At 38.0% G+C, this 12,083-nt stretch overlaps 2 protein-coding genes across 2 annotated transcripts; both read right to left on the minus strand.

The window, feature by feature from the left end:
* Nucleotides 1-8,472: 8,472 nt before the first annotated feature.
* Nucleotides 8,473-10,757, minus strand: LOC106619217 (uncharacterized). Its single transcript, XM_070110887.1, has 4 exons — nucleotides 10,206-10,757; nucleotides 9,951-10,142; nucleotides 9,798-9,866; nucleotides 8,473-9,741 (listed from the first exon to the last, which is right to left on the minus strand). The coding sequence occupies exons 1-4, from the start codon at nucleotides 10,491-10,493 to the stop codon at nucleotides 8,635-8,637; spliced, it is 1,656 nt and encodes a 551-aa protein (XP_069966988.1). The 5' UTR covers nucleotides 10,494-10,757; the 3' UTR covers nucleotides 8,473-8,634.
* Nucleotides 10,758-10,789: 32 nt separating this feature from the next.
* Nucleotides 10,790-11,953, minus strand: Snup (snurportin-1). The gene has a single exon (XM_070110888.1). The coding sequence runs from the start codon at nucleotides 11,855-11,857 to the stop codon at nucleotides 10,790-10,792; it is 1,068 nt and encodes a 355-aa protein (XP_069966989.1). The 5' UTR covers nucleotides 11,858-11,953.
* Nucleotides 11,954-12,083: the final 130 nt, after the last annotated feature.

Raw genomic sequence — 12,083 nt, forward strand, 5'->3', positions numbered from 1 at the left:
TGCAGTTTGCACTTTGGGCTGTATGTGTTACTGTAAGTATGTATGTATGTACGTATAAATTTTTAACAGAATGCCTATGCTCCCAGTGTGGCAATTTTTGCGAGCGTTCCGCAGAGCGTAGTGCTCTTCGGCAGAGTCAGTCGAGTAGTAAACGTTGTCGTGTACGCATACACAATCGAGCTTCAAGTTCATCCACTGAACTTCAAAGCTTTGCTGCCAAGCAACCATATCTATAGCGCTGTGTAGTTACTCGGCGTACACCGTCATCGACGCCACCTTCAGGTTCAAAAACATTGCGGCTCGAGCTATGCATGTCTGTTTTCATTTACTACACGCTGCACTGAAATACATGTTTATTCTCTCTCTTTCTCTATTTCTCTATATCTCTCGCTTCATGTGGAAGAGCTTATACTTGAAGTACTCAAGTGAATCAGTAACAAATGTTGAGTTCCGGAGCACTTCTAGTTCCTCGTAATTTTGAAATAATGTGCCTTTTCAATGCCAAAGCAATAATACCAATTCGGAAGTTCCAGTCTTTCTCCACGAACATTGATGGTGTTAAGTTATTTAAAATTTTTGATTTTGTCTTGACCGAAGTTTGAACTCACATTTTAACGTAATCAATTCAGTATTCTGGCTATACAAAATTTTGACCTTACTTTTATGCATTATCCATATCCAATGAGGAACAAAAAGTGGCTAAACAAAAATAAAATAATGCTAAATAATTAAACAAATATCATAAAAATAAATTTTTTTATTTTAATGAAAGAAATTCTCCGATTTTTTTTATAAAAATGAACCCGCAGAACTTTATACAACAAATTTAATTACATACAAATAAAAAGACCTAGGTTCGGGAGCATTGAACATTAAATAATCTCGAACCTTGCAAGCGTCTGTAAAATTTTATACTAAATAATTTTACATAGGAATTTAAGGGTCCTTATTAGATGACATAGCGAATCGAAATCGATCATATTAATGCAAAGGTAAGGTATTATTATCTTTTAATACTGAATGACATAACGCTAATGGAAATATTATCGTTCAATTTCATTGAGATATCTTGCGCTAATACTGATACATGGGAAGATAGGGTAGAGCGAACGAGCTAATGGCCTTACTAAACCCAATAAACCAAAGGGGCGGGGTTCGTATTTGCGGGTTTGGAGAACGTATGGATTTTTAGCACTATATTATGGAAGTGGCACCATATTATGGAAGTACTATATGACCGACACTTATTGTATAAAATCAGCTATATGCCTTGAGGATCTCATTTTCGGCATTCGGACCTTGGAAATATATGCCCCTTTCCCGATCATTTTTTTTGCTACACCTAGAAAGCACTATTTTTGCAAAGTTTTATTCCTTATCTTTAAAGATAAACGATTTATCTAGTAGTCGTGATTGTAGTTCAATTTGCTCATTTTGATGGCCCGGATGAGCGAACGAAGGAGCTATTGGAAAAAAGTGTGGCCTCTTATCACAAGTGGTGGTTTGGCTCTTCAAAACCGTTGTCAAGTCAGTAATGTCTTATGGTATACTTGTTTGACGGAGGACGAACATATCTGCGAGGGATATGTGAATGGAGCAGAGTCACTAGAGGTGAAGTAGTGATCACCATCCAGCTTTTTCACGGATGTATTGATGGTCAGGGAGAAGGTTGGAGGTGGAGTCTTAAGTCGCAAGCTATATGTACATCAACTCTTGATACAGACTACCAAACCAGTGCAGTTTCTTTCAAGCAGAGATGATTGTCATCAAAGTAGCAGTAGATTTACTGTTCCGAAGTGCTGATTATTTCAATGAGAAAGGCCGATGAGCTCACAAGAAAGCGCACTCTTACCCAAACCCCATCAGGCTTATCATCTTGCCTTCTGACACTGGATCTGTAAAACAAACGCGAACTCAGCAAGCGTCGATCAGCAACCAGCACCTATGAGGGTAATTTCGTGAAGATAACTCGGCAAATGAAAGAGTTTTCCATATAAGCACATATGCTATAGTCAATCGACCGATCTAAACAATTTCTTCGGAGATTACATTGTTGCTTAGAAAATAACTCATGCCAAATTTCGTGAAGATATTGCGTCAAATAAAAAAGTTTTGTTCAGTTTGTATGGCAGCTATATGCTATAGTAGTCCGATATCGGCCGTTCCGGCAAATGAGCAGCTTCTTAGTGAGGAAAGGACAGGAGCAAAATTTCAGATCGATAGCTTAAAAACTGAGAGACTAGTTTGTATATATACAGACATACGGACAGACAGACGGACTTGGCTAAATCAAATCAGCTCATCACACTGAATATTTATGTATACCTTTTTTAGGTTCTCCGACGTTTTACAAACGGTGTTACAAACTTCGTGGCAAACTTAGGGTATATTCAGAGTATAAAAATGAAAAGCAATGGCGTTTTTAATGTTACAACGTGAGTCTAATAGATCAAATATGCAGGAAGAAGAATTGAAATCATGACATATGCGTTAAAATAGTTCGTATAGATCAAAATTTGCTCTGGATGGGTCTAAAGTATATCAGCACACGAGCCGATATACTATATATTTAACTTACCGTCAGCGAAATTTATATTAAAAGCACCTTCAAATGAGATATATGTATTTGATTTTAACTCCACCAAAGAGGCTATATTAAATATATTGATGTGATAAGATATGAAGTTTAGACCAATTCTAGTCTAATTCAGCGCTAAACCACATACCTTTTAAGAAAACTTGTCTATTTAATTTCATTAAAATATCACACGTTTTGTACAACCTGAACGGTTTAAATATAGGTAGAAAGGCGGAAATAATTTTTTAAGGTATATTGGGGATAGAAAAATGGACTTCAATAATATTGAACATATTTTGAAGAAATTTTATACCATTATAAGTAGTATATGGGATATAAGTAGTATGTGGTTGCCAATACTACATAACACTAACATGCCACAGACTAATAAAATGCTCCCAGCGTTTTATTAAGGTACCTCACATACCACCACAGTTCATATGAAGTAAAGTCAGCCGAATACTCGAAAATCCTGATATGAGTTATATCTTATATTGGCCGATATATGCGGTATAAAGTCACTCGGAAGTTCCAAAATCTTTATATTAAGTATATGGGGGCTGAGAGAAGTATTGACCCGATTCAACCCATTTTTGACATACAGATATACTATTATAAATTTTATATCTCACACATTGACCGATATTTTCGATAAAAGGTCAGCTAAAGGTACTGGGTTCCACATAAGTATTCGGTACCTAGGGGCTTGAACAGTTTTGGTTGGATTAGGACAAATTCTAATTATAAGGTGGCATACTTAAAAGGCATTATTCGTGTAGAGTTTTATCCCGATACATTCATTGGTGCTTGATTTGCATACGGGAAAGGAAAATAATCAGATGGAATTTAAAATTGTGTTATACTTGTATGAGAAGTAGTTGTTGTTGTAAACTACCTATTTTCGCACTGTAATAAATATAACGGAATTCAAATAAAAGTGGGTGGTGCCACGCCCATCGCCCAATTTTAACAGTGGCTCCCATAAAGTTCATACCATCTCGGAGGTAAAATTGAATGTCCCTGGCGTTCTTAGTCAGTTAGTGGGCGGAGCTATCAGCAAATTTTATCCAGTTTTACAGTGCCGGAGGGGGTGCTCAAGGGATTTTTTCTGAGCAAGTTTGCTTATTTTAGCTTGAATATTTTGGTAAATTAAACCTTTTAGGGGCCACGCCTATTTTTAAAAATTTTAAGCCCACAGGTGCCCCTTACTACTGCGATTATCTGTTGCCAAGAAACATGTGTAAATATCTAAATTTTTACTCAAGACTCAACTTGCACAGACGGACGGACAGTCACCCGGACTTTAACTCGTCTTTTCATCCTGATCATTTTTATATATCTACATCTAACTCTAAACTATTATAATCTGTAGCAACATGTTGCAAGAGTATAATTAAGCTTAGGGTTCTTATTAACTCCTAAATCAACAAAGTTAATTACTTGCTGTAGACTATAGTTATACGTATACCATATATAGGGAGAGGAGTACATAGATCTCTCAGGAAACCACGTCGTCTTACATTAATTAAGGTTCAGTGGCGTATCCTTTCTATCGCTCCAAGTAACGAAGTTATTTAAGTTCCCAACAACAACCGGATACCTTTTATCAATTAAAGTATTTTATTTTCCATCGTCGGTTACGTGATCACGGTCCAGCTGCTTTAATGGTTTGGTGAGGAGCTCCTGTAAAGGTGTTTTACCTCTTCATTTCTGTGAAAATGGGGTTTAAACTGGGACAAAAGTCTACCGACATACTTTTTTACAAGGCGTGGTAAAGCAGTTAAGCAGTACTCTTTTCGATAACCGTCGTCTTTGGTTCGAGCAGCGTCGTCAATACCAAAGAAACTGTGCGTGCTGCTATTGATCAATGGCCGAATCGGTTGATTACTTCTATGAAAGCAAAATATCACCATTTTAAATAAAATTTTGTACATTGCTCATTTAATGTTTACATTAATAAATAAAAGTATACATATGTATATAACAGCCTGAACTTGTAACTGAACTTATGGCAGACTAAACTTTTGGAGTACTTTATAACATAAGATATATCAGTTATAATTAACAAGAATTTAATCGAACCTAGATAAGTACCTCAAGAAACATTAATTGAATCTGAAAGAGTGTCATTAAATATCACTCGTTTTATTCTCTTAATGAGTTTCGAAGTTACTCATTGAATAGTTCTTAGGTGAAAACCAAGATCTACATAGATTTTACACGAGTCTTAAGTGATTTAGGGTATGTTGTTGTTGTTGTTGTAGCGTCAGAGTTCTGTCGAGTTGACAGTCCTTGACCGGATAAAAATCCGAGCTCGTTTCGGTTACGTAGATCCGACTGTCGTAGGAACGGTGATTTAGGGCATCGAAAGCTTTGCCAAAGTCAGTGTAGGTAGGTAGGTAGAAGTCAAGCTACTCACTATCATAGAACTTTTATAATCTCGCTATCTCGTTTCATTGTTGAGCTCAAGCCATCTGTCAAACCCATTTTTAGCGTATGTTCTCCAAACGCCCAATGGAAGGTTATAGTAGCTGTAGTAGTCTGTAAATAGTATTCCTGTAATAAGTCCTTGGTTCCAATCTTATCATACTTGGCCATGTCGGCCTCGTTATCTTGCAGTTAGTTATTGATTTCCATTTGCTCTGGTCGTTCACAAAGTAATTTTGGTTTTTTTAGTGCAATTTAAACTCGATTTTTTTTTATTGTGTACAACATTTTATGTAATTAGACAAATTTAATCTTTCAGCAAGCTTTCGAGTTGTTATCCGACGATTTTTATCTACCAACGACTTTATTTTACCCACATCAGCTTCGAGAAACCTGGCAGAACGTGGTGCATTTTCAAGATCGAAATTACCGGAACTAAATTTTGACATCCAATTTTGGCATTGGCGTTCGGTCAACACATTTCTGCGTTCACATCACATAATTTTCGCCTTGCTTGAACTGCATTTTTCCCCTTTTGATAGTAAAACAGGAAAATATGCCGAAAATGCTGTTTACGATCGTTCGTCTTCGATATGGCACCATAAACAAAAGTATTTCAAAAAATTTAAGAAAATTTGTTTACAAACAAGCCGTACTATATTAGCTGTTCAAATATATAAGGGTACAGCGGTTAAATGTGAACTTGTTTGCAAAAAAATTCAATAAGATTAGCTGTTGTCATCAAACAAAATAACTTAGTGAACGATATGTTCAAAATGAGTATACAGTTCTCTTTTAAACGTTCCTAGCAGGCACGGTACCAATTCGTGGATTCGTCTAAAGGGGCTCCTAGCTTGGCCAACTCGTCAGCTTTTTGGTTGAAGAAAATGTTCCCCTGGAACCCAAATTATGGATAAGTGAAGTTGACCTGCCAGTAAGCTTAAAGTCCCCCTGCAATTGTTGACTACGCTGGAATTAATAAGTGGCGTCGACAAGGCCAGCAATACCGCCTTGAAATCTATTCTTGGAAGGATATAGTCTGATTTACTTAAGTTGGAAGCTGCTGTGTCCCTAATCTTTCCTGTTCCAAGCTCTTAATTCCTATATTCTTATAGCAGAACTTGCTGCTACTTTCCGAGTAAAGTGGTCTATGGGCAGCTGATGCAAGAGTGTATTGAGCGCTTCTGGTGGGCATAACATAACAAAACCGATCGATTTCAACCACCAGATATATTCTATTCAGCGTCACCACCCATAAAAGCAGGAAAAGGATACCTTATTGAGGAGTGCCCCTGCTTACGTAGCTTGTTTTTATTTCTATATTGTTAAAATCTCCATCTACGTCAAGAAAGACAGCCAATTACAGACAATTTCTTGTTGTTGTAACGATTATCCAGTCCCTTTTTGGGGACAGCAATAAGTTAACATCAAAGTCACTTAAGGGTAGGCCCAGGAAACGAGCTGTCTCGACGTGTTCGGACCATAGGGAAAAGGGGATAAGTGGGTAGGTTTCATTGGACATGCAAAGAGGTGCTTAGTGTCATGCAGGGACTAGTTGCATGCAGGACATATGTTTTGTATGTCAGGGTCTATTTAGGATCGGTAGGAGTTTAACCTACTATAATACCCAGAGCGAAGTTGAGCTAGGGTCATTATTGCTTCACACGGCAACTCGAGCTCTTGTTCTGCAATAGGTGATTAGTGTCATGCGGAGCCTCGTTGCATGCTATATTCTTGATAAGAAGGAATCACTCTAGATTCTCGTGACAACTCGAGCTCTTCGTCTGCAATGGGTGGGGGTTTGACTCCAAGTACACCATTCACTGAAAGGGAGTCGGTGTTGATGGCTCCACTTTGAATGGCGGTCAGTGCATGTCTAAAGTTTGTTTCGTCCGAAGTCTGGTCGGCCTACTGTTCAATGTCGTCGACGTAGTCAAGGAAGGACCTGTTGATGTTCGTGGGAAGCGGGTTCGCTTCAAGCAGACGACTGCAGGGATGGTTTCTGCGAAAACCTGTGAGAAAGTACAATCATCTTCGACTCCTTCTGGTGTTTGTGAGATTGATCAGACAGGGAGTAATGTTGCCTAGACCGTAGAGGTTCCTTGTTGTCCACTCGACTGGAGTGATGGCGCATTGCGCGTACTAGGTGCATTTTCCACGGCTGTAGAGGCTATTATCGCAGTAATACGAGGGGCCGCATAACGTGTGAACGACTCCGTATGTGTCTTAAAGTCTCAACAGGTTTTAAGATGGCTGCAACCATTGCATGTGTTGCATTTAACCGCGGTGGAACCTTTTGGCGCAAGCGCAGGAGAGAAATTCCTCTGGGCCCGGGTTGGACTGCTAGGTGTTGCTCCAAAAATCATACCGATACCTTACCGATCCAAACAGGGTTAGATTTTCGAAATAATAGTCCTTGGCCGGATAAAATTCTTCTTCCTGAAACCTATTTACACATGGTTCTCAAATTCAAGAATATTTGTTGGTGTAGATTTCCCTTTACGAAATCCATACTGATTAATAAAACAAAAAAATTATTTGATCTGTGATAATAGTTTCAAAAAGTTTACGTATCTTCGATATCTATGCACTTCCCCTAAATCTACTCTTATTCAAAGATATTACAAACGACAATTATCTTAATCAGCAACATTAATGTACATTACTATGTAAATGAATTCGAGTAGTGTATTTTTCCAAAGCATATCCCAATGCTCCTGCTTGACACTCGTCACAATATAAGAAACTAAGAGCTACATACAAGTAAAAAAGAGAAGAAAAAAAAGACCCGAACTTCCTTTACAAGATTGTGACTGGTGACGAAACGTGGTCTTTTCAATATGATCCCGAAACGAAACGCCAGAGTGCTGAATGGAAGGCGCCGGACGAGCCGAAACCCAAAAAATCGCGCCTGGAGATGTCAAAAGTGAAGACAATGCTGATTTGTTTTTATGATTCCAAGGGTATTGTCCACAAAGAAATTGTTCCACCCGGCCAAAACGTTAATGCGGTATTCTACCTTGGAGTTTTGAAGCGTTTGGTGCGTCGTATTCGACGTGTTCGGCCCGAATATCGCGAAGATGGAAGTTGGCGTTTGTTGCACGATGATGCGCCGTCCCATCGATCGACGCTTGTGGCCGATTATTTGACCAAAAATCACATGTTAACAATCAACCACTCCCCGTATTCACTTGATATGACAATGCATTTGCCGATGATAGGAAAGCGTTAAGCAGACGTGGAGGCCATTCAAAAGGCTTGCATCGGCATACTGGCGGCCATACCGAGCAATGAGCTCAAATACTCGTTCGACATGCTTTTGGACCGTGCAAAAAACTGTATTAAAGCAGGAGACTATTTTGAATAAAATTAATTGATTTTGCCGATTAAACCATTTGTTCTGCCTTTTTTTTTTAAGTTCTGTTTACTTTGGAAAGCACCTCTTGTAATAGTAAACAATCGGTAACTGTTCTTTTAACACACTATTTATTACATTAAATATGTATATGTACTTCAGATTTGTGGTCAGTATAACTACAAAACTATTGTAGATAGATTAGATTAATGGTATGCATCGCGACCTATGCTCTATTGTGCCCTTAAAAAACTATTGTAAACAGATCTGATATTTATTTGCGTGTATTAGCTGTGACATTTTTGTCTTGGGAAGGCGGATTAGACGAGTTATTGAGCAAAGCTGTGAGTGTTGCATGCGATGAGCTTAACGTGCTGGGTTTTGCAAGTGGATTTGCATCACTGGAACTGGTGGCTATATTGCTACTTCCAACATTAGCATTACTCTTATTGTTTTTGATGAAAGTGTTAATCGGCGAAACTGGGCTTACTGTGTTGGATGAGCTCATTGTTTTAATACTGCTTCCACCGCTATTGTTGTTCTGTGCGGCAATACCTTGTAGCAGAGCATTTCGTAAGTGACTATTGCCCTGTGTGCCGACGCCAACCGAAAAGGAGTTTGTAATCAAACCGCGGCTCTTTATGTTTAAGTCCACAAAGAAAAGTTTCATCTTTTGAATCATAAATTCGGGCACCGTAAACGTATTCATAATACTGATATCAATATTAGTTTTTGCCCGATATAATTCATGAGTTTGTTTTAATCGGCACACTTCTTCGTATATTAAAAATAGAAACCGTGAATTACGATTTTGCGGCGCTATAACGTTTTGAGAACTTAACCAATCGCGATCTTCGTTATCGGGCAAGTAGCGTATTAGTTCTGGGTGCTTACTTGCCAAACGCTCTTTACCATCCGTGCCAAAACCAAAAGCTTGGTTAGCCTGTACATCTAACACAAATTTAGTTGTTACGGAGATATGTGCTGTATTCCAAAAAATTTGTCTTCGCACAGGTGCAGCGGAAACAGTAAACGAACCCGGTGTCTGTATTTGTCTCTGTTGATTTGAAGATGAATTAAGAATAGTTTTTACATTTCCTGTACCCTCTGTTGTATTAGATTCAGCACTTTGGTTGATTGTCTGTAGCTGTTGTTGTGAAGCGACTGTTAGTAGCTTCTTTGTGGGTAGTTCACTAAATTCCACATGTTTAGGTGGTGGACGTCGCACTGCGAAACGCAAGCTGGTTGTCTCTCCAACAGGATATTGTGGTGTAATATTTTTGCTACTAACAGAAACACAGGCAAGCGGCTGTTTTAAAGTACGGTATGGATTATACTGTGCTTTAGCGTTCTCCAGTAAAGCACAAGACATCTTTTGAAGCTAAAAGGTTTATAAATTGATGAAATATATACATCATTAAAGATAGAAATACTTACAATCTCTTCTGAGACAACGTTTTGACCTAAATTCTCCTTTATGTTCTTAAATGCGGGTTTAAAATACGTCTTCAAGTACCAACACATTAAAAAGCATGTAAAAATTATGAAATTTAATTTTTATGTTTACAAAATTACATATGTGCTAGGTACCTCCATATAATGTTTAATTACGACATCTATTTCATGGTCAAAAGACTGTTGAATACTAATACGTAGCAATTCCAGAGAACGCACCGCTGATTCAGCAGTTGCTCCTGTGCCGCTAACTTGTACAGGACAGCTCAAACGTTGTCTCAACCTTTGTAACATTGTTTCAGCCATGTGAGGTGTGGTCACATATTTCTACAATATAGGTATGAAACGTTAATTTAGTATATTTTGTTGCGATTATTGAATTTCACTAACCGTGGTGTCATTTGACATCATGTTGGATATATTCATAGCAATGGCGCTGTTAACGCCTGTCAATGTTGGCGCGATCGATTGTTGTACTGCTTGTTGTGTCGCTTGGCCTTCCAATTTTATGGTTGGAGGACTCGCTATGCTTGTGACCATCGAGTGTGTAGTTTGATTGGAACAGTTGGAGTCATCAGAAGAGGATTGCATGCCACCAGGCGACCTATTAGCCTCCGTTGAAGAAGCGGAAGACGACCCAGCATCGCTTAAAATTTTCCAACTGCGTTGAATTACCATGTCCGCTTACTTTTTATTTCTCGTAATATTATGGAACTTAAGATGTAAATTTTACATTACTGATGGAGCTTTATATCAATACTAACAAGGTATTAGAAATATGAAAGTTCTGTATCGATATTCTACGTTTTTTGCCTTGCTAACCAGGTTTCTCTCACTTTTTTTACATATACAAATCACATATCAGAGCCACTGCGCAGTTGCAAGCAAACAGCATTTCATCCCTGTCCAAAACAACTTTTTGTCTTAGTTATATAAATATATACAAAACATCAAGCATATATTTTAATAAATTGCTATTGAAGCAATTCTTCTTCGCAGACATGAAGGCGGTAACATTGTTCTCCGATTTCTAATTTGCGTTGCGAATTAAGCACTTTACATAATTCAGCATTGTCGCCTTCGTCCATATTTTCCTCCTCATCTATTTCAACCGTGTCAAAAGTATCACTTTCTTTGGAACATGAGCTTTTAGTTAAATGTCGATGTTTTGTAGTTGATAATTTGGCATCGAACTCATCCATATAAATTATTGGATTGCTATAGTTCATCGGACGTTCGTAATTCTCGTTTACTTCAATTCCAAGTATATCGGGGACCATAAACGCAAAAAGCCAACCGACTAGTGGCGTAGAACCGTAGGTGTAGCTAGACTCTTTGTGATAAAACAACCAACCATCTAACTGGGGTATATTTTCTGCCCAAAACGGATAGCGTTGGAATGCTTCTGAAACGTCAGCAACATTTTCAAAATCATAATGCGGCAGGAATTTAAATGATTTTTTATTATATGTATTACAAACAGAAAGTTCAGGACACTCTTCGAACTTTGAACGCAACCAAAAGAAACGAAACTCTGCTTCACAATGAACCAATTCATGATTGCCATAAACTAATGCATCCAATACATAAAATGTATCCTCGCCGGGTGAATAAACACAGTCAAGTATTGTGCTCATTTTACTTCCGCGGGCACCACTGCCACCGGGCAATAAACTATGAAAATACATACGCCGACGGCCAGACTTAGTAAACATTTCAGTGCGTCCACTATAAGTCACAACTAAACAACGTTGCCCTTTTGGACATGGTACCAAAATCCAATCACATATATTCTCGGGACTCTCTCGTAACCATTCAGATAACTGCAAGGAATATTCGGAACCATCTGCATCTTGCAATGCCCTAGACCTTTTTTTAATTGTTGTTGTTTCCTCGTTGTGGTCATCACAACAATCTATACCACGTTTCAAATCCTGTAGAAGCAGACGATTCTGTTTCTGCTCTTGTAATAATTTTCTACGTCTCTCCTCTTGTAATTCGGTTATTATTTTTCCACTTTGCTTGTATAAATTACGAAACATCTTTCTAAATTTTTAGATATAAAAATACATTACTATTATTAAACAACATCAAAATTCTCCCCCTACAACAACAATAAGAACACCAAAAATTAAATATATCCCCGCACATCGTCTTTATTTTCGAAAACACTGTTGCCAACTCAAACTTTGTGCACTCAATTAGATTAGGGTGGTTGTCTTTTTAATAATTTGACTAATAGTTAATACTAAAATTAAATTAACCTTA

Source organism: Bactrocera oleae, chromosome 6 (genome assembly GCF_042242935.1).
Source record: "Bactrocera oleae isolate idBacOlea1 chromosome 6, idBacOlea1, whole genome shotgun sequence".
NCBI classification, from domain to species: domain Eukaryota; kingdom Metazoa; phylum Arthropoda; class Insecta; order Diptera; family Tephritidae; genus Bactrocera; species Bactrocera oleae.